This window comes from Cibotium barometz, chromosome 29 (assembly GCF_041138505.1).
Source record: "Cibotium barometz isolate CiBa-2024 chromosome 29, ASM4113850v1, whole genome shotgun sequence".
NCBI lineage: Eukaryota > Viridiplantae > Streptophyta > Polypodiopsida > Cyatheales > Cibotiaceae > Cibotium > Cibotium barometz.
In genome coordinates this window covers 19,805,763-19,832,266 of record NC_141074.1, presented here as the reverse complement: position 1 = coordinate 19,832,266, position 26,504 = coordinate 19,805,763, and the positions used below count along the sequence as shown (strand labels likewise).

Below are 26,504 nucleotides of genomic sequence, written 5' to 3'. Positions count from 1 at the left end.
TATACGCACATATATTTACATTTAAGTATATGTAGATATATTTACATATCATTTTCTATTTATTTAAAACAAAAATAAACATTTTTTTTAATTCAATACAAATTTTAAAAACATTAAGAGAAAGTGGTGAAGCAGCAAATATCAAAGGAAAAAAATAAAAACTTACAGCCAAAGGTGTTTGGTGGTGGGCGAACTTGCAGAGCAACAACCAAAGGTGTGGTGGTGCGAGAGCCTGCAGCAACATCGTCTGAAAAGTACTTGAGGGAAGGTGATGGGCGCGCGAGGGGAGTTTGAAAAGCTGGGAAGTTGCACGGTTCGAACAAATGGTTTGAACGCTTTGAAGAGGAGGACGTGGAACTGTCGAGGCCACCTATGGTGTCCTACCAACACCATCATCGGCAACTAACACTATCATTGGCAACCTCTTCCTTATGGCTACCTCCTCCTTGTGCGGCTAAATTACCGGCCTCCTTGGGCAGCAAACTCCTTGTGACCCCCTCCCCTCTCTTTCATCTCATGAAGGACGATCATTGTGAAGGGCAAGCTGTCTCAAAAGATGGGCTAGCTTCGCTATCGCGATTCGTGAAGGGCAACCCGCCGCCTCAAGGTCTTTTGTTGCTTGTAGCCTGTGCCACTGCTGGCCAACTGCATAGTGCACACACCTGTGTGCCTGCGCTGCCAGAGCCGCCTCGTCGGAATCTCGCTCCGTCAACTCATCAGAATTTCGTCAGAACCTCTTGGATTTTAGATTTCAGTTTCAACTTTCACCATCGTTGTCTCTCGAGTCTCACCAACTCGTCGTCAGAATCTTGTCAACCGCTCTGGATTTCACCGTTGTTCTCTCTTGAGTCTCGGGATTCCATCGTTTGCATGCTATGTGGCCTATCGCCATTTCTACCTGCAAGCCTGTGGTCACCATTTTTGAGAACTGGCAAGTCTCCCCACGAGGGGCCGCAAGTAATTTATAGAAAGATGCATATATGCATACACATATACACACATATTTATACACATGCATAAAAGTAAAACTTTATGCCGCGCGGGTCACCTACTTGTATAAATCAATTTAGTGTTAATAGAAAAATTCAAAATGCGAAGAGGCTCTACAGTTGAAGGTAAGCTTTTCTGGCTATGGCGATTCTGAAGGTAAAGCTTTTCTATATATTTTTGGCAGTGGCGATGGTGTTCTGTGCGAGCGTCTTGGCGGTTTTCTTCCCGTTGAAAGCTTCTTTTTCCATCTCAGCGCTTTTTGGCTATGGTGATGATGTTTTTGCAGGCCTGCATTGATTCTGAACTTGAACACAAAAAATCCATGAGCCATTCTGTGGACGAGGACGGGTCCGGCCGGCCCAAACTCAGCTTGCAGCCGCGAACTAGCGCCAGCGATGTCCCCTCTCCGACCTCCATGAAGTCGAACAGGGTCAGTTACTACAGCCTTGGAAGAAAAGGATGGTTTTATTTTTCCGTTTGATTTCATAGAATGTGCATTAGGTTTTGTATGGTTTGTTGTTTCAGACGGTTCATTTTTAGTAGGGTATCCGTCTATCTCTAGGGTTTCTCAGAACTGCACTAGGGTTTGTCCTCAGATACTGCCTCTTTTAGCCAGTAAAGACTCCTGGCTTGGTGGAAGAAACGATACGTCCGCATTAGGGTTTATGATGTCTTTTATACGAACATGATGTCTTCTATCTGTTCTTAAACCTGCGGTAGGGCTTGTGTTCTTTCCTAACCAGATGCTGCATTTTTAACTGGGTATGTACCCGTTTGGCTTGGTTCTGGCCTTGCATTTTTAGCAGGCTAAGAGTCGCAGGCTTTAGAGGTTTGCATAACTTGCATTAGAGCTGGTATTTTTCTCAAATTAGATACACAAATGCAATGGAGGTCTCTACATTAGTTTGTTGGCGTACAATAACTAAGCTGAACTTAACGGGGGAGGCTACAAGCCAAACAAAACAAGGAAGGGTCAAAGGGCTTGGCCTTTAAAGAGGCAAAGACCAGAAATGTGTCTCCTAATGATCAACTTAAAGCTTAAACGGCAAGTGATATAGCTACGATTGTCTCATCTCCAAAAGGTTGCTAAAGCATGCACTCTTGACAAGTACAGCCATGTGGCATCCTGATGTAGCGGGTGCATGTGACACGTTTTGAGACAATGTTGAGTCCACTCTCACTTGATTCTGATGAATGCAACTCAAATTTCAACGTATCCAAATATATTTGAGATTTAGAGGTTTTGACGGATTTTCTTTCAGCTGCAGCACATCTTAAAGACACGTTCAGGCCTTGGGACTTGTTAGATTGATGACAAGCTGACTAATAGTGAAACTGCTCCTTATCTATTGAAGACAAACCGATTGATAGTGAAACTGCTATGTGATCTCCTGAGTGTCCCTTGCATATTACTCACAAACAAACACATAGAAGATGGTGCTGATGGCTCACCTTCCAACCATAGCCATAGAGCATCCCCGAACTATGGGCTAGCTGCTAGACCAACACCTTGACCTTGCTCCTTACCTAGCCACGATGTCCCGGGCTCAAGGTGTAGGCCTTGCTTGGGTCTCGATCCCCCTATGAGGTAGTATGCACACTTATGAGCGAGTAACTGCTTGGGGCTACTAACGAAGCATGGAAGCACACTTATCAATAATTATAGTTAAATATAGGCTTTTACATTAACCCATGCCAATAAGTGCCCATAAACTCCTTGTGTGTCCCTATTTGGGCCACCCTAGGTGTAAGCCTACCCCGTTTTTCCCAAATTTTCATGATTGAAGGCACTTCAAATAATAGCATCAAATTGATAGAAATCACCTTATTGATGAAATGCCGTAATATCTGCTGAAGTGGAAATTGTAAGCTTGTTGAAGATGATGAGGGTAGCGAAGTATCCCTTTCTGGCGCTTCCGCTTTGGTGGTCGACTACTGTCTAGGCGGTAATTGGCAGAGGTATAAGCTGCACCACCAATGGGATGGAGTAGGTGGTGGCGATTGTGCAGTTGGGGCCAGGCAGGGGCATAGAGGTGGAATAGCTGGTTGTGGCGGAGATGAGATAGAGAAAGATGACGTAGTTCAAGAAAGACAGTATGGCACGACTCAATGATGGTTTATTGATGATCGTGATGTTATAAAACCTTCACCAAGTACACTACTCTTATAGCCTTAAAAGCTTATGTGAATGATATCACTACTTATGTCAAATGTAGAATTTGTAACCACTCTAAGATGGGCTACACACACGCACTCATAGGGAGTGTTCACACACATAAAGACGTACACATACATATAAGCTCCAAAGTACCCAATACTTAGAACTTGGGTTGTGCATAAATTTATGAGACCCCATATTGAATGTCTGGTCTTGTATTGCATGGATACCACGCACTATTGGGCATTGATGACGTTAGTGGGGATGTCGTAGTGTCTAGTCCATAATATGAATAATGGAGTTGATAGTTATATAGTCTTGTGGGTTGACTACCATGATTATATAACATGCACGTTCCTAAAAGGTGAATTTGGGTATGTTCTTGGATTCATCTAGGTATATAATTCAGCCGTATTAACAGACATGCAGATTTCACATTGTGAAGTTTTCATCTGAGTTGCAGCCAGTTGATATTGTGCTTATTCTTTCTATCTTTAGCGGTGTATTTGCCCTATTAACTACTTATTTGATGTGCTAATCCTTTCTATTTGCTACTTCCCTTAGTGCTAGGCTTCATTATGGCCGAGTCTCCCTGCATCTCCGGAGGTTTGACAGAAACTCAGTACAAAGGGCTTTGTGTGAATATATGCTCTTATGTGTGTGTGTGTGAGAGCATATCTTGATACAGAGTTCTACACCCACTATTGGGCACTGATGACGTTAGTGGGGATGTCGTAGTATCTAGTCCATACTATGCATAATGGAGTTGATAGTTATATAGTCTTGTGGGTTGACTACCATGAGTATATAACATGCACGTTCCTAAAAGGTGAATTTGGGTATGTTTTTGGATTCATCTAGGTATATAACATCCGTAATGCTTCTGTTTGCATTGAATGTCACATGCAGAAGCTTTGGGAGTCTTCTTTCAGCCCTAAACACCATCTTGGAACATGCTGATGGAAAACACATTCAAAAGAGAGAGAGAGAGAGAGAGAGAGAGAGAGAGAGAGATGAGTATTCAGTATATTCATACAGTACAAAAGGTTGTACAAGTCTTGCAGCCCTTGGTTGCCTTGAAAAGGTGGTAAAATACCTAATCTAAATCCTAGTCTAGTGATCCAATCCAAGGTTGGACTGAATACTTTAAAATGATGAGCATCATTGCCTTTTATAGGCCTTGGGATTTACTAGTGAACTGGCCGATTGTTGGTCGGTCAAATCCTAGACAAAACCAAGTACTCTTGCTACAACCGATAGGTGTTCTTCTCCATCATGCGCTGGCCAATAGCCACTCTTGTCTACCACCAATCCTTCCCTTGCCAATGATAGCAACCATGCTCCAAATTCAGGTTCTAAACTGGTTCTTTATCTTGTTGCCCTTCAGGAGTAGCTCTGAGATCAGCCGTGCACATGTCTTGCACATGACATTGAATATGCTAAATACTCACAATAGGATGCACCATTGCTATGGATAGGTGTAACGAGGGCTTTTGATACAATTCATTGGGATTTCATAGCTGCAGTGAAACTTGATTTTGGACCTAAAATTCAATGAGTCATTTATTGGCTTTATCAAGATAGTGCAGCACGTTGTATATTAGGCAAAGGATTGTCATGTTCTTGGATATTGGGTAAAGGATTGTCATGTTCTTGGATATTGGGTAAATCAGTTAGGCAGGGTTGTCCTTTGAGTGCATTACTATATGCAATCACCACTCATCTTTGCTTCTATATATGAACAAACTCATGGATCAAGGACTTCTGCATGGTTTGCAATTGCCTGAAGACCGTAATTTAGTAGTGCAAACTTATGCTGATGGTTCCTTTTTTTGCATGGTCTGCCATTGCATGAAGGCTGTAATTTAGTGGCGCAAACTTATGCTGATGATACCGAGTACGTTAGTGGGGATGTCGTAGTATCTAGTCCATACTATGCATGATGGAGTTGATGGTTTATTGTCTTGTGGATGACTACCATGAGGTTATAAATTGCACTTTCTTATAAGGTGAATTTGGGCATATTCTTGGATTCATCTAGGTGTGTATATATATATATATATATATATATATATATATATATATATATATATATATATATCCTTATGATAGCTCACCAATTGTTTGGGGAAGCTACATGATTGTTCATTAATTTCCCCAAATACAAATTACTACCACTTACAACATTGGATTGGCGTAGTTTATTATGGTGTGGACCAGTACATATTTTTAGTTCACCCATTAGGGTGGAATGTATCTATTTCTGATGCCACAGACTAGGTCTTTTAGAAGATGAAAGCAAAATTGGATTACTGGCAATCGCCTACTTGGCCTTTACATGCACGACTAAGGATAGTACAATCCATCTTGATGGCTTATGTGCAGTTTTTCTTGCCTCTATTGGTATGGACAAAGAAACATATTACTGCTTTCATGTCTCACACCATGGAAGTACTATGGAAAACCAAACATCAGAAGAAAGCACTTTGGCGCTTGAGATATGAATGGATTTATTCGCCAAAGATGCATGGAGGACTAAATATTCTGAATATTCATTATCATGTTTTGGCAAGAAAAGCAAGAAATCTTTGGCAGCCAAAGATTCCTTGCTCAGATTATTTGTTTCTTTGGCTTACCAGATTTCCAGGATGTTATTTCTCCAAGCATTTCTGGATCTTTGGAAGATATCACCAAAGATTGGCTGATTATCCAAGTTTCCTTGCTTGGACACCCTTTTGGGCACTTTGGACACCTTGGATTACTCGCAATCATCTAATTTTTCACTCTACATAGATTGACAAGTACTCATACTTCCGCTAGTCTTTGTGCCAATCTTTATATGATTGCCATAGACTATGAGAGCTGGACCAGTTGCAGTTAACTTGTTTGCTCAATGTTTTTTATCTTCAAGAAGTTTGCTTCACTTTGGAGGGCTTCTTTCTTTGTACAGTGAAGTAATAAATAGGACATAGCTTTTACAAACTAAAAGTGTGTGTGTAGCTGCTGCTCCAAACCCTAGCCCAACACATACTAATTGAAAAGTGTGGCACACTTGCTTTGGATATGCGGAAATCTAGTCAAAGTATGTGTTGTGCATGCATTCATGCATGCCCATATGCACATGGGCTTTCAGGTATGCTTGAGCAATTGTATGTGTATCAAAACTTGTGTTTTTGTATCTGATTCCCTTACTTGTACAGGTTTAAATATTTCTTAATCAGTCATGTGGTACCGGATATGAGTGCAGCCAAGTCCTTTTGGAGCTGCTCGCCCCAAGGAGCAAGTGATTGCTGAGAGAGAAGGAAAGAAGGAGACGGAGGTGCTGAAAGAGCAAGCAAGCAGAGAATGGAATCCTCAGGTACAGCCTTCTTCTCATCTCAGGATCCATCAACCTTCATTCCCCTCCCTTCTCATGTGGAGGGGGAGGGGTTTTTAAGTCACCATGGCTGCTGTCAGATTCTGGCTAGCCGTTCTCCCCAGACCATGGGAGTATGAGTAACTGCCATGGTTGCTGAACAACATTTGCATTGCTAGAGATATTCTGATTCTTTGCACATGTCACAGCAAGCATGCTTTATTTAGGCATCTGGATTCCTGGCTTCCGTCACTAGTAAATCTATTCTATATTTCTGTCAGACTGTTCTAACAGAGGCTCAACGCGAGGAGAAAAAAGCGGCTGAAGCAGAGCTGTCATTCGCCAAGAATGAGCTTGAGAACGAGACAGATGCTGGAAAAGCAGCTCTGCTGACTGAAGAAGTAGCAACTAAAGAAAAAAATCTGGAACAATTGTTTGCATCATTTGAGGTAAATCCATCCCAACTGTTCTCCATTAACTCTGGTTTCTAGAGAGCTGTATGTGCTACATTTTATGTGTGTTTCGATCTCACACTTCACTGCTCTGTTAATTGATACAGAAGCTAGCTGCACAGCCCACTCAAAGTGGGGGAATGAAGCGCTCATTTGACAAGAAAAGAGATGAAAGTGCCTTACTTGGTGCTTCTATGCCATACGGTGGAGCATATGCTGGCAGAGAAGGTGCTTTTGGTGAGCCCAGCTTTGGAAATTTCAGGAGTCGCAGCGGTGGCAGAGATGGTGGTGGTGATAAATCATTCTCCTCCTATGGTGACACTTGGGGAGGTGCAAGAAAACCTGGAGGACAGTCAGAATGCTATACTTGTGGAGAGGTTGGTGGCTTTTCTTATAGACACATTTCATGCGGATGCAACATTGTGTTGTTTAAGCCCAAAATCATTCATGTACGCCAACGGATGCAAATGTGCATGCCCTTATTTCTCCTTGGAAAGAAGGGAGTTTGTTTTCTCTTGAAACTTATCATTTGATTCTCCCAACTTTGGCACAAGACTTGTTTGTCTTCTGCTCTGAATTCACTATTTGATTGTTCCAGGTTGGCCATTTTTCTCGCGAGTGTCCCCGTGGAGGTAGCTATAACGGAACTTTTGGTGCTGGAGCCTTTGGAGGAGGAAGAAATGGGGGCCGTGTGTGCTACACGTGTGGCCAAAGTGGTCATTTCTCCCGTGAATGTCCGCAAGGTGCTGGCTATGGTCCTCGTGGGAGTGGTTATGGCAATCTAGGGGGCCCGTTGAGCTATGAGCCAAGTCCGTACAGTACTGGACCTGGGGGTTATTATGGTGGTAATGGCTATGATGCTGTTGACTACAATGGAGCCAATTATGGTGGAAGGAGGGAATATCTTGGCCAAGGGCGAGAGTAGCATGAGATCAATGTTGTAATCAGGGCTACAAAAGCATGAAATGATGTACAGTGACCCATGGATAATGGTTTTGGGAGACAGCTTTTGTCATAATGTGGCAGCTACAGGTCTCAATCCATGTTTTTTGTTCCTCACACCATCTGAACCAGGGATAGTTCTTTACACAAATGATCTTTAGAATTTTTGTTTCAACTACATAGGCTTCAGGAACCATCGTTGCCTTGATACATGTCGTGCAACCAAATAGTAATTTGCGAGGAAGTAATGGACTCTCTCTCTCTCGGACAGACATTCAAAGTTGTGTATTACAGACAAGTTGAATGGTGACTTAGCTAGATTAACTAATTCTAGTTTCTATTTCTAGCTACTTTCAGGATCAGTTTTTGCTCCTTGCATAGGATGTGGATTTTCAATGGTTACACATGGTCGTTATATGCTAGTACAAGGTTGGTGATGACGCTTGTGCTTTCCAGGCGGAAGGGAGGTTTGGAAGGTCAATTCCCCTTTCTTGGAGTGCGCGCTGTCATGCTGAGAAAATGGTAAATAGAAGTCTTGGTTGTGAGCAAGCCATTTATTTTCCCTTCTCTTTTTAATGCATGGAAAAACCAGTGCTGAGGTCTCATTGATGCCCCTTGTACGGCTAAAAGTCTCTCTACTACTACAAAAAAAAAATCTGATCCACCAAGACTTGATGAAGTGCCTGTGTTTTTGACGTGTGGGCTACATGGGCTTTGGAGGGGTGTACACACCATAGCTTGGCCATGGTTTTTTTCTTGGAAAGCTAGAGTCGCATGAAATGTTGTGAAGCTGTTGTGCAAAGAAGAATAGCTGGCTATTTAGCATTAAGGCTCTCGTTTCTCAAAAGTGCCCCCTCATGTGGAAGTCTTACCACAAGAAGGCTACGTTCCTCTTGAGACTACTTCAAAGCTAATTGGTTCTAAAGGGTGCTGTTTTCTCTTGTTTTCTCTGTTTGGATGTCTTGGGGATCTGCCTAGAGTGGAGCCATCTCATAGATCGGTATATGGCACTAAAATGTTTTTTGCATTTCCATTAAATATATTATGTGATATTTTCAAGAATAAGAGTGTTTTTCAAAAGGTTTCATTTTAGTATGTAATGATTAATGCTTGAAAAAGTCAATGAAATGATGATCTTCCATATCCCCTCTATTTAAGGCAATGAAATGATGAACTTTCTATTTGCATGCATTCACCGATATGTTTTCTATTTTCATGCCTTAAACCATCATCTTTATGGTCTCATAATTCTCTATAAAAGGCCTCAAAGGACTCATTTGACAAGTAGAGCGAGGAAGAGAGAGGAGAGGGAGCGAGTGAGGCTGGGGGAACTCACTAAGGTTGTATAAATTAAATGCCATGTCAGTGACATTTAATTAATACACCTACAAATAAAGTTCTCAATATACACTACAAATAAACACATACGCTTCTTTATAGACAATCAAAACTTTACACAAAAAGATTGGTTGCATTGCTAAGGTCTCAAGGAAAAGTCAAGATAAACTCAGGAACTCTAATCCTCACTATAACTTCACTTTGATCAGGGTTTGTAAGATAAATTCTTAACATGCATACATGAAGTCGTGAATAGCAATATAATTAAAAAACATGTGTAACTACCCAAGTATTCTATTGTACTCTAAAATCACTAAACTTTGCTTTGATTAGGGTTAGTAGGATACTTTTTTTAACATGCTTACATGAAGTCGGAAATAGCACTATAGCTATAAAAAACACATGTAACTACCCAAGTATTCTAGTAATGCGGTTTCTACATGAACATGAAGTCTCAAATAGCACTATAGCTAAAAAAAGATGTATAACTACCCAAGTATTCTAGGTAAGGTGCTTATAGGTTGTTATTTTAGATAAACATCTTCTATGGTGGACAAGTGTTTTGAACCCATAAGGCTTCTATAAATGGATGGTGGACAAGTCATACGGCTTCTATAAATGGATGGTGGACAAGTGTCTAAAATCCATAAGTGTGTGTGTGTGTGTGTGTGTGTGTGTGTGAATGAGGATACGACTTGGGTGACATGAGGGCATGGTGAAGAGGTGTCTTCATATCTCTTTCTCTCAAGGGGCACAAAAACAAAGTCTCTCTCTGAGTCTGAGAGAGAGAGAGAGAGAGAGAGAGAGAGAGAGAGAGAGAGAGATTGTTTTTGTGTGTGAGAAGAAGAAGAAGAAGAAGAAGCTCTTTTGACGTCGTAGGAACAATCCTAAGAGACCAAATATGATCTATCTGACGGGAGTGAGATTCGAACACAAGATGTGTTGAGAGAGAGAGAGAGAGAGAGAGAGAGAGAGAGAGAGAGATGGTGGACAAGTGTCTAGAATCCATAAGTGTGTGTGTGTGTGTGTCTCTCTGAATGAGGACACGACTTAGGTGACATGAGGGCATGGTGAAGAGGTGTCTTCATATCTCTTTCTCTCAAGGGGCACAAAAACAAAGTCTCTCTCTGAGTCTGAGAGAGAGAGAGAGAGAGAGAGAGAGAGAGAGAGAGAGAGTTTGTTTTTGTGTGTGAGAAGAAGAAGAAGAAGAAGAAGCTCTTTTAACGTCGTAGGAACAATCCTAAGAGACCAAATATGATCTATCCGACGGGAGTGAGATTCGAACACAAGATGTGTTGAGAGAGAGAGAGAGAGAGATCTCTTTCGCTCAAGGGGCACAAAAACAAACTCTCTCTCTCTCTCTCTCTCTCTCTCTCTCCAAAAATCTTTAGCTCCCTTGAGTTTTAGCATTGAATTCACTTTGGAAGAGAAATTAAAAGAGGCACCCATTGATGAACAATCGTTGCTTAATTAGGGTTCTAAGAGAGCGCGCGAGAGAGAGAGAGAGAGAGAGAGAGAGAGAGAGAGAGAGAGAGAGAGAGAGCCTTTGCTAGGGAGAGAAAGAGATTCCTTTTCAGAGAGAGAGGTAATGCTGGTGAAGGGGTGCACCCCTTACCTCTCTCTCTGAAAAGGAATCTCTTTCTCTCCCTAGCAAAGGCTCTCTCTCTCTCTCTCTCTCACACACAGAGGATGACCACATGTAGGAGATCAGAGCATAGTGGAGGGATGAAAACATGAAGTCTCTCTATTTGTGTGTGTGTGTGTGTGTCACTTTGGAAGTGAGTGCACCCCTTACCTCTCTCTCTGAAAAGGAATCTCTTTCTCTCCCTAGCAAAGGCTCTCTCTCTCTCTCTCTCACACACACACACAGAGGATGACCACATGTAGGAGATCAGAGCATAGTGGAGGGATGAAAACATGAAGTCTCTCTATTTGTGTGTGTGTGTGTGTGTGTGTCACTTTGGAAGTGAGTGAGGGAGGCACCCATTGATGGATAATAGCTACTTAATTAGGGTTTGGAGAGAGAACTTTAGTTGATGCACATGGAGGGAGAGAGAGATGACCTCCTTGGTTAGTGTTGCTCTCTCTTCCCATTGCCCATTGGCTACCTCTCTCTCTTAAAAATGATCTCTCTTTTTCCCTCTTTATAGTTGAGGGGAACACCAACAGCAATAATGAAGTGAGCTAAACAAGGAGAGGGGTGTGTGTTCGTTTAAAAGGAGGTGAGCGAAAAGTAGCAATGGAGGCGAGGGGGCACTTGAGGTGGTGGGGCTAAGGGGTGGCTCTAAGGTTTATGATAAGGTATGAATCTTAGCATTAATCAATGAGTTGTTTGGTTGATTTAGCTAATGCATACTTACCAAGTATGGGTGAAGTTTGCACCAGGAAACTAGTGGTACATAAGAAAAGTAGTAAATACATACTTAAATAAGTTGCAAATACCCATTTGTAAAAGGGTTTGTTATCACTTTGTAGTGCTTTCATTCATTGTAAACTATAGCTAAATTTGTACTAAGTGCTTTTCAATGTTTTACGTGTTAGGGATCCTGGAGATTGGGCCAAGTTGTACGACTTTTTGTGTGAATTAAGGGTTGTAAGAAATATTCTCTTATTGCCTTGCAAAAGATTTTTTTTCATTGCCATTCTTTTGAGTGTAGTATCTTAACAAAGTTCTGGAAAGGAATTTCTAAAGGCTAGAAGGCACCTTCATGGTTTTTAATCTAAATTTGTGATATTCTTGGACTTTTGTAACTCTATAAAATTTTCTACATATAGTCATGGATCTTTATAGCAACAATGAGTTCTAAATCCATGTGCTCAATTAGATTGTGATGATGGCTTTTGAGTAAACCTTTTTCCTAGCACTACTGGATCAAAATTCACAATAACTATAGTTTGATAATTTCCTAGATGATAGGGATATTTTACCAATTTAGATGGAATTATACAAATCAAACCCGAAGCAATATTAAATAGGAAGACTAAAGAGTTAGGAATAGGGCAGTTAGGGAAGTAATACTTAAGTGGGGACTTATACCCAGTGGAGGATGCAATTGAGAGAAAGGGGATAAACTATCTTTATAATACCCTTCTATTTGCTATAAGGATGGAGCCATTTGAAGGAGGACAAATACAAATATAGTGGTAAATTAAATAAAAAGTTGGTAAGGGCAGATTTCTAGCTAAAGAGTAGTAGTATAGATGCACTTCATAAGGATAGAGTAGTTGTATGTATGCACTTCATAAGAATAGACTCATCGAGACAAATAGCATAGAAATTAGAGTTTGTATGTGGGAGTTATGAGCAATGTGCACTTCTAACAAGGGAATAACCACTCAGGTGGAGAGAGACATATTAAAATAATTAAATACGTTTAAGAAAGGATTAGGTGACATAAGCAATAACTCAATCTATGTCAAATCGATGGAAAATGTTTGGACAAGTGGTTGGAGTCTAATCAAAGACTCAATTACAATCTTATTCAATGTGAGGCTTCTAACATCGTTGGGCTTTTTTTCGATGACTTTTCCAATAACTCAATGTGTGTCAAATGGATGGAAAATGTTTGGACAAGTGGTTGGAGTCTAATCAAAAGAATTAGGAACCTATGTATAATTTTATCCAATGTGAGGCTTCTAACATAGTTGGGTTCTTTTTCCATGACTTTGGGGTCTTAAAATGTTTGCGTTCAAGCAAGCCACCAACTAGCTCTTATTCCAAGGTTCTTCACCCTTCTGCACTTTGTGCACCATTAGCTACATTGAACATGTGAGATAGTCCTGACTTCAGCATGCATATTTACTTGGTTATTTCGAATCCATACTAATCTTAACTCCTCGATAGTACTATAAGCATCAACAATGTATATAGTCTTCCCTTGCACAAAAGGCATGTAATGGTATCACGTCTAATTTGCAATCGATATGCATAATATTTCCCATGAGTGACACATTTTGAGTCCTAGTTGTTGCATGCATGTACACATCAGCATGTGGAATATGTACTTGCCACCCATCCTCTCCTCATGGACATAGGAGAACATGAGTTGCATATATGATCCATGCAAGTTCCTTATCCTTTTCATCACTTAATTACGGGAGTGGTTTTGAATATCTCAAAACCCAAGATCAAAATCATCCCCTTGCCCTGGAATAATAGTAGCGACCTCATACTAGTTGGCACTAAATACTACCTTGAAGTATGTGTCTCACAGATTACCCTCCTTAGCTCTACATGTGGATTACTTTGCAAAAATCCCCCCACACCACAGACCGAAACACTTTGGCATATGGATTACATTCATGCATATTTTCTTACAACCTTCCCAGACACATCAGGATGTCATACACATACGATTGTGCATCTCGTGGATTGTCTAGACATACCATTTAAAGCATTATGTGACTCATGTTCTATGTCATACACATACGATTGTGCATCTCGTGGATTGTCTTCTCGTGTGCCTGGTTGGGCAACAATGTTCTGACACAATTGATACAAACTACTATGGATTCGAAAATAATACACATCATTATTTCTGCCAAATCTGTCATCAACATGAGCATCGAGTGAAACAAAAGCTAAAGCATTATTGCAAGCTCGTATATCCTTTTCAGAATAACTTGCTTACCAACAAGCAAAAGAGCTTTTATAGCCTTAGGGAGATTCTATAAGGCCAACAAAGATACCTTCTTAGCTCCACAACAATTCTTTCCCATAACTTATCAATGGAGTATTCTTATCTTTTCTTTCCATAACTAAGCATGGCAAAAATTACAAATATAATGTAGACCTCCCAACACTACATGCACCAAAAAATAATGGATATGTTGTTGGATGCCTTATGTCATCTCTTGTAGGATATTGATGAGCACTTGAAAGACACATAACTCTTAACCCTTGGCACATCACCTCTGATTTGTGAACCACGCAACCTGCAAACTAACCAATGAACATCTGATCTGTGAACCACCGTGCTCCTTGCAAATTGAGCAGTGAGAACCTTTATTTCCTTCCAAATGAGTGAAATTATTTCCTTCCAAATGAGTGAAATTATTTCCTTTCAAATGAGTGAAATTATTTTGATTTGGATCATATATTATTGCTCTCTCTATAGAAATCTATAGTGTCACATTTTAGGCTTGATTGATGTACTCACGTTAATCTCTATATGCACTTACCCTTCTAACACCATCCTTTCTTCTGTAAACCTAGATAGTTGATTCCTATTTCGATCTTGATTAACTAATACTAGTCTATGTTTAGAAGTCTGTAGTGTCATATTCTGGTCTTTATTATTACACTTAGGTTGATCCCTACATTCACTTACTCCTTTGCTAACTACCACCCTTTGTTCTTAGTAAACCTAGATGTCTGATTTCTAACCACTAGTCTTTTTGTAACAACGTTGTGACGTGCTCTATATGTGACATCCAAATGATTAAATATATATTGATTTGGATTAACTACTTTGACTCTCTCTGTGTAGAAGTTTGTACTAGTACATTTTGGGTTTTATTATTACACTCATGTTGCTCCCTACATTCATGTACTCCCCTCGTAATAGTTTCCACCCTCCTTTTTGTAAACCTAGATGCTTGATTTCTAAACATTTTTCTTTCTCTAGCAACATTGTGATGGGTTGTGTGTGACATCTAAGAAATGACATCGTTCAAGTTGTGCTAAACATGAAGAATTATGCACTTCCAAACTGAGTAAACATACTGATTTGGATCAGCTACTCCGACTCTCTCTGTAGAAGTTTGTACTGGTACATTTTGGGTTTTATTATTACACTCATGTTGCTCCCTACATTCACGTACTCCCCTCGTAACAGTTTCCACCCTTCTTTCTGTAAATTTAGATGCTTGATTTCTAAACATTGTTCTTTCTCTAGCAACGTTGTGATGGGCTCTGTGTGTGACATCTAAGAAATGACATCGTTCAAGTTGTGCTAAACATGAAGTATTATGCACTTCCAATCATCCATTTTGCCTTTGTGCTGGCATCTTGCGTTGGAGTCTACTATTCCCACACATTAATAGCTACACAAATATATTATCCAAGTGTATATATAAATATTTATGTAAGTGTGTATTAAAAACTATAATCACTTATGTATGCACATGGCATTGTAATTTACACATTTAAACTTGCATGCACATTCATTTACATGGACATAGATAAGGAGCAAGGCAACAACAAAGACTTGCATGCACATTCATTTACATGGCTAAGGAGCAAGGCAACGGACAAAGACAAGAAAATAGAGAAAGAGATGGATTCACTTTGATTGTCTTTGTCATTTTATAGAAATCAAGGTAATTACATTCATATCACCAAGAGAGTTTGAATGTCAATACAAAAAGCAGCCTAAACCTCGATAAAGAGCGATCCATATAGCAAGTTAATAAGGACGGCATACAAAATACTCCAACATATATTACCACCAAGAGAGATATATACACCTCGATGAATCCCGGAACATGCCCAAATTCACCTTATAAGAAAGTACAATTTATAACCTCATGGTGGTCATCCACAAGATAATAAACCATCAACTCCATCATGCACAGTATCGACTAGATACTACGACATCCCCACTAACGTCATCAGTGCCCAATAGTGGGTGTAGAACTTGGTATCAATATATGCTCCCACACACACACACACACAAACAAGAGCATACATTCATACAAAGGTCTGTGTTTTGAGTTTCTATCAGAGCTCCAGAGATACAAGGTAGAGTCAGCATAATGAAGCCTAGCACTAAGGATCATAACAAATAGAAAGAATTATTACAACAAAAAAGGTATTTGATAGGGCATATGCACCACTAAAGATAGAAATAATTAACACAATATCAACTGGCTCTAACTTGGATGAATACTTCACAATGTGAAATTTGCATGTTCACTAATACAACATAAAGATATACCTAGATGAATCGAGGAACATGACCAAATTCAACTTATAAGAAAGTGCAATTTACAACCTCATGGTAGTCATCCACAAGACAATAAACCAAGAGAGTTTGCATGTCAGTACAAAAAGCACCCTCCCCTCCCCCCCCCCCCCCCAAAAAAAAGTGGTCCATATAGCAAGTCAACTTTGTACCATATTGATGATGCCTTATGAAATGGGTAATCAGACAACCCCTATGGGGCTGAGGATTGATAACTTGAAAGACTGGGCCTATGTGATAATGTCCACTTGATTCCTTTAAGCAGAACGTAAAATGCAAAGAATTCTTCGACCATCATAATCCTCGGGGTTGCCCCACCAAAAAGGGAAAAATTTTAACTTTGTAAAATTTTTTAATAGTTTAAAAATCCTTTAGTGTATTTCATTCCATTTTTGTATACATATAAAGCGTAAAATATGATATACATACATACATACATACATACATACATACATACATACATACATACACATATATATATTTACATATACATATACAAAAATACATATAGCCTAAAAGATTTTCAGCCATACAGATGTGTGTGTGCGCGCACTCATATGTGACACACACACACACACACGAATATATATAGCCTAAAACATATATAAATCCTAATATATATATATATATATGTGTGTGTGTGTGTGTGTGTGTGTGTGTGTGTGTGTGTCTATATTTATATATTACATTAAATAAAAAAAAATCCTAAACTATATACAGCTACATACACACACATATAGATATTAGGCTATAAATATGCTATACATTTTAGGGTACACACACACACACACACACACACACACACACACACACACACACACACACACAAAATGGAATGAGATACATATAGCTATGCAATGAAGGAAATCTAAGAATTGCACTCATTAGCTTGGAGCACACACATGTACTACTCATCATAGGGAGTAGCACCTATCCCACTCTATTGCACTCATAATGGAGTACACACATAGCTTCTCAAGAGGGAGAAGTCCACCATGAAAGCTTAGAGCTCCAAAGAGTAAGAGTACTCATGAAAGTATAATGATAAAAAAGGGTACAATGTCCATCATGAGAGCCCTATGCCTCATATAGAGCCCTATGCCTCATATAGAGGCCCCTAAAAATACACATGTAAATGTCGCTATAAGCCTAAGTGCCTAGGCCCCATTCCCCATGTGCACTCAAACCTACTTCATTACAAACCATCCCCTCCTACAATGATTTCGTCCTTGAAATCGAAGGGTGGTTGTGCCCAAAGAAAAGACATATACAAGTGGCTATATACAAAAGCCAAAAATCACATCCATGACTGAATTTAGCAGAAGACCCGTGCATGAATCGTATGACCCCGTGGGTCAAATGGAAAGGATAGAGGGCTCCCGTCTCGATGATGAGGCTATGTATGTAACCTCTTGGATAAAAGGAAAATCTGAGGCATGTAAAATCCAAGGCAATGGTCCCATGATAATCTGGTGCAAGTGGAGAGGATAAGGAACCACTGTCAATGACGAATCTAGTCAAGTATCCTCTAGGATCAAAAGGAAATATATGGTATACATCCTGAACCGTCGAAGCTGAGATGGTAGTAGCTCTTGGATCAAAAGGAAAGCTCGACTCCAAAGAAATAGTAGCTCCCGGGTGTCGAAAGGAAAACTCATAAGCCCATTCTCACGACTACACTGTGAATCTGGCATGAAAGGTATCTGCCCGCCGAAGAAGCTTGAAACTCTTGGCTAGAATGTCAAGTGGTCCTGGCATAAAAGAATCATCGTGTAGGCCAAGACTGGAATATGTCATAGATGCACTTGAATGTCGAGGCACATATCTGAAAACTATGCTCCTCAAATGGCAAAGAATGCATCCAAAGAAAAATAGCCCGACTCCAAAGAACATAGGATTGTGTCGACATCCGTAGGAGCCAAACAAACATAGCTCAAGGTTGGCCTCATGTAAAGTCAAATGTGAACTCATGCCACCGTCACATGTAAAACCACTCAAAAAGTCAAAGGCATGATCCACCATATCAATGTATGTATGAGTACGATCCGACCCATCCACAATATCTCCATGAGCAAGACACTCTATATGTGTGTGTCCCTCTAAAATAAAGGCTGGATCATCATAAAGATCATCATCTCAGTATTAAGTACTGAGTGACAAAGTGTGTCCCTCTAAAATAAAGGCTAGATCATCATCTCAGTATTAAGTACTGAGTGACAAAGTGTCTACACACAAGAGATATAAGTGGTATCAGTTAACTCACTATCAATGGAATCTCCAAGGCCACTAAGGTCCTCCCCAAAGGTATAGACAAACTCCATCACTGGTGTCCCTATATGAACTAAATCCCATGATAGATCAATCTCCAATAGCACTAGATACCTAGATCAAATGTAAATCTCTCGAAGTCAACGTCATAGGATATGCTAAAAATATGATCGATATGCATACTCCTACGATGTCTCACCTCTACGAACTCATCACTACTCTCATGCACTATCCCTGACTGCTCACAACAACTCGATCCACCCAAATGCTACCAGGAATGCTATGAAAACTAGAAGTAGTGATCGTATCCGAAATCTCTCGATATAACAAATCTAGAGGAGTAGCCCAACACATCTAATACTAAAACCTCGGGTCTATGCTTCTCATGGTCTATGAAGTACTCAACGACATGTGAAGTGTCAATCCCATGTGTAACTAGGGATGTATGACTAGCCGAATGATCATGATTAGTCAAATGCCCATCAAGATCATGGAATGCATCACTATGGTCGTCTAATGTATCCCTATGAATAGAGATAGGTAGTTCTATGATGATAGGTATCACTATGGTCGTCTAATGTATCCCTATGATCATTAGGAATAGAGATAGGTAGCTCTATGATGCTCGTAATGCTCGATATGCTCGCTGCCATCCCTGTCCCTCGAGATCATGTCCACATGATGTAACTCACACACATCACTCTCACTATCACTATCACATACATCATCATCATGTGCATGTGTCAGTGGTATCATGTGCACGTGTATCACTATCATCACGTGTATCACTATCATCATGTGTATGTGTGTGCGATTCATCAATATCATCATGTGTGTGTGTGTGCATGATACATTATCATAGGTATGTGGGTGTGATACATCAATGTCATCACACGTTTGTGTATGACCATCACCATGTGTACATGTGTCAACATCAATATCATCATCAACATGATGATCATGATCATCACTATCCACATCATCATCCAGTCAATGCATGTCATAATGATACCCATCCTCAAGTATACAGTCATCTCTGCTCACAAATGTAGGTCCACTCCATTGCTGTCCGATCTCGCTCTGCTGTCAACAAACACCCAACGCTTGCTACAGGTTGTTTTTTGTGAGGCTACGTTAGCGGCAAGGCAAAAGATGTCTCATGTAGTAGGTTTATGGCAGCTCGATTTATGATGGTGCGAAGATGGTGTTTGAATTCTAAACTACTATTTGAATGCTAAACTACTGTTTAAACTGGCCTCAGGGGGGCGCGAAGATGGTGTTTGTCCCTTTGCGCTGCTGATGCAATGCAACTTATATGTCCCTCTGTTGTTGACGTCGGTCAGTGACACACATTTGTGTCCTCAGTCTCATCATAAGAATGTCCAACTGCAATGCTGTCATGAACCTGTGATGCTATGCTTGGCTGCCATAATATACTTCAAGATGGTATTGTCGCACCTTGTGCCACTAAGCCTACTGCAGCTAAGACGTTTGTGATGGTTGTTAGGCATCACTGGTTGTTAGGCATTTATTGTATGGTGTAGTCTCGCTTCGAGTTTGCATCTTTGTGTCTGTTTTAGGGTAGTTGTAACACTAATGTGTTTATCTTATTGTCTTACCCAGCTCCATTTGTTGTAGCTTCTCGCCCCTCAGTGCTTGTTCAAATCCTCTAGGTTCTATGCTTGTTGCAACTAGCATGTTAGCTCTTGTAAGTTAGGTCTATAATTGTTCATACATGCTTAGCGTTGGGTAGCTGAGGGCTTAATCAACACTGATCCTGAAGACTCTAATGTCTGTGATGTGAACTTGCAAACCTTGCATGTGCCAGTGTGAGAATTGCTGTCATAGAACGCTTATCTGTGTACTCTGACTATAGGCGATGTAGTTTTTTTATCTTGGTTCATGATTTCTCAACTCTGTAAGAGAATTTGAAACAAGTATTACAATGTTGAGCCTTGAACCAACTCCAAGGCAATGAAGCTGTTCCAAAACTGTACTAAAAACTATGTGAGTTTAAACTTTTGTAAAAGATTTAAACTCTGCACACTTCTCTATACATATGCATAGGAGTTCTTTATTATGCTCTATTTCTTGATAGCCTTTCCTTTCACAGAGCAGGTTCTTTACAGAATCTGTAAGAGATCTTCACACTCAAGTAACCTTGTATGCAAGTTAGGAGAACCTTGTGGTGTATGGGGCACACAGTCTCACACCAGTGGACTGGGTTCAATTCTTAGCAAGGCCATACTTGCAAATACAATGTTAATCAGCAAACTTTTTAGATTTCTGCACTCGATATACACTTGTGTACTTTTGCATCAACTAGTTATCAATATGCTTTTTACATAATACTAATGCTCAGATTTGCAATAGAACAACATGTTGTATATCTTCTTGATGGCAATGTGCTAAAATGTTGTAAATAGTGTTTTCTCAACACTTTTCTTGCTTCCTTTACTTCTAATACATCAAGATTTACTAATCTGTGTAGATTGTACTACTCTAATAGATTTATAATCTCTGTCTATCTTCTTTGCAAGAAAGTATCAAGATCGAAAAGATTTGATCAAGAATCACTTATTGTTCTATTTTTTGTGTCAAGATTTGATTTTAGCACAATAAACTTTGCATAATTTGTAAATTGCTTTGTTATGCACCCATCCTTGAAAATATGTATAAACTACACATAATCTTGAAATCTGCACCAAGATTTTGCACACTTTGTTGATGTGTATCAAATTTTTGTACATCAATCTTGATTTCTATACAGCAAACTCTACTCTCTCCATAAACTCTACAATTTGAATATTTTGCACAGTCTGCACACCAGTCTTTGAAAACTGCAATGAAGCTTCTGCAAAACTGCTTTAGCAATCATACTTTTTGTAAATCTCTCTAAGAACTTTAAGATTTTGAAAAATAGGACAAAAATAGAGACTTAATGGATTAATAATTGGAACTATAAGCTCTCTAAGCAAGATAATGCAAGAAAATCTCTCAGTATTGGTTGTTAAAATTCTTGTAAACCTTAATTCGAAAATGAAAATCAAGATCAAGAAGATCAACAAGTTCAAGAAATCAAACAGTAAACTAGATTCAGGTTTTGAGAACAGTGTTTAATGTAAATTCAAAAATGATTAACAAATTTTTTTTGCTAATCTTGTTAAATAAAAAATTAGCAAATTTGAAATCTATGTGAAAATCAATTCTAAAAATGATTAACACTAATCATTTCTTAAGTAAGGATCTAAGCCAAGAGCAATGCAATGAAGGAAACCTAAGGATTGTACTCATAGCATCGAGTACACACGTCCCACTCATCATAGAGAGTAGCACCTATTGCACTCATAATTGGAGTACACACATAGCTTCTCAAGAGGGAGAAGTCCACCATAAAAGCTTAGAGCTCCAAAGAGTAAGAGTACTCATGAAAGTATAATGATAAAAAAGGGTACAATGTCCATCAACCATATGCCTCATATAGGGGCCCCTAAAAGTACACATGTAAATGTCGCTAAGTGCCTAGGTCCCATTCCCTATGTGCATGTGCATCCAAGCCTACTTTATTACAACCTTATATATTTATAGCCTGATATATACATGTGTGTATGTGTGTGGGAGGAGAGGCTAAAATATACATATTGGCTAAACACACACACACACAAATACATATAGCTTAATAGATTTTCAGCCATATATGTATGTGTGTGTGTGTTAAGGGGGGGGGGGACTAAAATATATATAGCTTAAAGATACATATATATGTCTATATATAAATATAAACATATATTAGGCTTTATATATGTTTTGGTAATATATCTATTAGGTTATATATAAATATAGATATATATATATATTAGGGTTTATTTATGTTTTGGCAATATATCTATTAGGTTATATATATTTTTGTGTGTGTGTGTGTGTGTACACACACACACACACACACACACACAAATATATAGTTTAAAACATATATAAACCCTAATATATATATATGTCTATATTTATGTATTGCATTATATATATTTTAGGCCACACACACACACACACAGAGCATAAAACATATATAAACCCTAATACATTTATATATCTATATGTAGATATTGTATCATATATATTTGAGGCTATATATATTTTAGGACACACACACACAAATATATATAGCCTAAAACATTCTTGTTCATGTTCACATCATTATTATAGGCTAGATTTATAGTCATTTATATGGTAGTGATGTGTGGAAATAGGCTAATGATATGTGGAAATAGGCTAATGATGGGTCGGAGTACTTTTTTTTCTCGAGCATACGTACACAACTCTTATGATTATAAGTGACATTACCATGTCACTTCAATTGTACTTCACTCATTCTCATCAATCTATTTTGATTATTGTGCTTCTATCTATCTCTCCTTGCTTGTTATCGCATTTTGATTATTGTGCTTCTATCTATCTCTCCTTGCTTTATTATTACCGCATTTGTGTGTGTTGCTTACATGGATCTCCACTCCAACATGCCATTATAATGAAAACTACATTATTATTCAAAATGGGTTCATATTTGCTTAAACTCATTGTGGGCCTATCAATTAAATGGTCCATAAATTGGGTGCATATTTACCCAAACTCATTGAGGGCCTATTAATTAAATGGGTCGCTTAACATGGCCAATTTAATTAATGAGGTTGACCACCCCTAGCTGCTCCTCCACCACCCACTCCTCACAAGCCAACACCTTTAACTCCCATTCATTCAAATATCTACAACACCTTAGCCATGTTGCCCCTCCCTTTCTTGTGCTCTTCTTGACCTCTCATGCATGGAGATATAGAGATAATCTTATTGAGAGAGAGAAGGGGGCTGGATCAATATGTAATTAAATGAGCAAGATTAAGGGAAGCCAGGTCGACAACATCTATACATAATGAGTAAAAACATGAGAGAGAGAGAGAGAGAGAGAGAGAGAGAGAGAGAGAGAGAGAGAGAGAGAGAGAGAGAGAGAGAGAGAGAGAGAGAGAGTCAAACACACTGTAAAGAATGCATTGGTGGCTTATTCGTGTGTGTTATTTACTCTATTCACGTATGTTATTTATTAATGCCCATTTTTGTAGGGATTAATTTTTATGAAAAAACATTTCGGTGGCTTATGTGTGTGTGTGTGTGTGTGTGTGTGTGTGTGTGTTATTCACTCTGCTTATATTATTAACTAACTAGTGGGTGAAGCATGCTATTGCACGTCTCTTTAAACCTCCAAATTTAAATTTTACTCCAATCTCCTCGAACCTCCTCCTTCTCTTCTCAAACCTCCAAGTTCTTGCCACATGGCAATTTTGTGAAACTCTTCCTTTATATAATATAGAGATATAGAGAAGAGATGTTCGTTTTCATAGGGATTAATTTTTATGAACGTTGGAATGTTTAAGGTCCATAAAAGGTAACTCCCATTGCCCTCCTCCTTGCTCCTCTACCTTGTGTACTATTACTATACATGAAAGTCTGTAGCCTCCTAAAAGTTTTGCATTCTTATGATGCAATACTTCAATGTGCAATAACAACAATGCATAATAGTGTTGCTTAAGGACTACACTAGGGTATGGATGAATACCAAAGGGTTATCATCATGCCTTTTTTCCATGCTATTAACACTTAGTAGTGTGCAAATGAACAATTATTCAAAGCTTTGTGCAGTTTAGAGGTGTGAGGGGAGACAGGAGACACAAGGAAATTTGACCTTCCACAGAGAGAGAGAGAGAGAGAGAGAGAGAGAGAGAGAGAGAGAGAGAGGTATGTAGGCTTATAATCACGTTAGTTGGTCTTTTCTTTCACAGCTTACTAAGGCTATGGGATTTGGCCCTCACATGTCTTCTTTGATTTATACTATTAGCCAACATGCCATGGCTAGGCTTATGATTAATGGTGGGGTGACTGAGCCCATTCATCTAACAAGATCGATCAAGCAGGGATGCCCACTTAGCCCTCTCTTATTTGCAATTATTACACATCCAATCTTATCTCGACTGGATAAGCTAGTGGAGGATGGTGAAGTTGTAGGGATTACACTTCCAAGCGGAGAGCATATGGTGAAGTTGTAGGGATAAGCTAGTGGAGGATGGTGAAGTTGTAGGGATTACACTTCCAAGCGGAGAGCAGATGGTGAAGTTGTAGGGATAAGCTAGTGGAGGATGGTGAAGTTGTAGGGATTACACTTCCAAGCAGTGAACAGATGGTCGACCAGGCATTGGCCGATGATTCTTTCATGTTCCTTAAGGCTCAAAGAGATAATGTTTAGAAGGCTATGACTGTTTGGGATACTTTTGGTCTTGCTTCAGGGTTATGTATTAATATGCAAAAATCTGCTCTAATAAGCTATACTGAGAGCTATTTGCTTGGTTTGCTTGGTTTAGGATGGAATGGGCAAGTCATACAAAGGAGATGCATCACACACCACTTGGGCTATCTGATTAGAGTTGATGTTGATTCACAGGCTTTGTTGGCATGGATTTCTATAAGGATAAATAATAAGTTTGTGTATTGAAAATCTCATGGTTGGCCTTTGCATGTTTGGCTCAAAGTGGCACAATCCATTATGATTAGCAAGATATCTTTTTTCTTGCCTTTATTGCCATGGACAGGCAAAGATTTGCATAAGATACAATAGCCAATTTGATTTATTCCATGGAAAAGAGTAGGAAATAAGCCAGGGCAGACGTGGATTTCTTGGGAACATGTTACTACTCCGAAGAGGAGTGGAGGGGCAACCTTATTAGATGTGAGATTACATATGGTCGCTCTAGGAGATGGCATTTATTGCAAGATATGTGTGTATCTCAACAGGCATGGGTGGTAATGGTTAAGGCCCTCATAGAGGAGGTCGCACTTGTGCATGGTAATACCAGGATTGATGGTACATGGTGGGATGTAGTGAGTGGTTCCCAATAGGTTCAAGTGGTGGGGCTTCACCTCTCCTTTCTCATTTGATGATCTCATGGAAGGAGGTGTTGACACACACTAAATGGAAGCCTTCAGATCAACGGTTGTAGTTGAATTCTATGGCAGGTGAGGTGTTGGCTACCTCATGGGGACTTATGGAGTGGCTTGACAAACTTGTTGAGTGACCAAAATTCAATAGAATGGCTCGATTGGGACTAGTGAGAATTTTGGATGTTTTGTTGCCATGTAGAGGCCGTTTATTGTCTTTTCGAAAAATCCATCAATATTTTTGGATTCCACGTGGATATGTACAATTATGGGAGAAGGTGAGGGTAGCACTTACACTATTTGGTGATATTCCTCAGTTGGAGGATCAACAACCTTGGTTAGATTGGCCATTTAGAAAGCCTCAGGACATTGTCCAATGTACAACAAATCAAGTGTACCATATGATGGTAGAAGATAAGTGCTAGATCACTAAGAATGCTAATAGGGTATGGAACATCAAGAAGAGTAGGGGCTAGTAGAAGGAAGTAATCTTACAGGGCTGGTGGTTTAAGATTCCGTATATCAAGGGAAGGTGTTTATATGGAGCATGCTAGTTGGAGGCCTACCATCGGGGGACCAGTTTGCGAAAGCGGTGGATTGCTTCTGGTAATTGTGTGTTTTGTACTACATGCTTGGAAACATGCCCGCATATTTTCATTTCATGTCTGGTAGCAAAGAAGGTGTGGGATTTCCTTTCTTGCGTATGGACTCCATTGACAAATAGGCCCAGTGGCAAGATTTCGAATGGGACACATAACCTAGAACATTTAGTTTTCTTTCATTTTTTCAGGTGGACAGGTTTATGGCATATTTGGTTAGCTAGGAATGCCTTCATATTTGATGTAAAAGTTGGTATTATAGCTCACATAGGTCGTATAAAAGGGATACTATTGTGGCAAGTCTCTTCCTTCCAGTCAGCTCATTTTGTGGAGAACGACATGACTATATATTGGATGAGGGTACTCTGAGCTACACCTATGGTTCGGAGTAATTATTGAGGGAAAGCTAGTACATCACATGGTAGCCATGTGGCCATTTGTAAAGTAATTTTGTTAAAA

The 26,504-nt window shown here is 39.5% G+C and overlaps 1 protein-coding gene across 3 annotated transcripts; it reads left to right on the top strand.

The window, feature by feature from the left end:
* Window positions 1-431: 431 nt before the first annotated feature.
* On the top strand, window positions 432-8,243 carry LOC147621945 (uncharacterized). 3 transcript variants are annotated; one of them, XM_086822956.1, is made up of 6 exons: window positions 432-1,115; window positions 1,277-1,420; window positions 6,396-6,506; window positions 6,785-6,952; window positions 7,063-7,332; window positions 7,554-8,243. In XM_086822956.1, the coding sequence occupies exons 2-6, from the start codon at window positions 1,313-1,315 to the stop codon at window positions 7,878-7,880; spliced, it is 984 nt and encodes a 327-aa protein (XP_086679082.1). In that variant the 5' UTR covers window positions 432-1,115; window positions 1,277-1,312; the 3' UTR covers window positions 7,881-8,243. The 3 variants fall into 3 exon arrangements, with proteins under 3 accessions (XP_086679082.1, XP_086679081.1, XP_086679080.1); XM_086822955.1 differs by lacking the exon at window positions 432-1,115 and adding an exon at window positions 1,123-1,146; XM_086822954.1 differs by lacking the exon at window positions 432-1,115 and having other exon boundaries at window positions 1,153-1,420.
* Window positions 8,244-26,504: the final 18,261 nt, after the last annotated feature.

What these genes read in the sequence shown, in the direction of transcription:
- LOC147621945 (XM_086822954.1), top strand. Translation starts at nt 1,256, where the DNA reads ATGGTGATGATGTTTTTGCAGGCCTGCATTGATTCTGAACTTGAACAC. An exon ending in CCTCCATGAAGTCGAACAGG is followed by an intron (nt 1,421 to 6,395) that starts GTCAGTTACTAC and finishes ATATGAGTGCAG; the next exon opens with CCAAGTCCTTTTGGAGCTGC. An exon ending in AATGCTATACTTGTGGAGAG is followed by an intron (nt 7,333 to 7,553) that starts GTTGGTGGCTTT and finishes TGATTGTTCCAG; the next exon opens with GTTGGCCATTTTTCTCGCGA.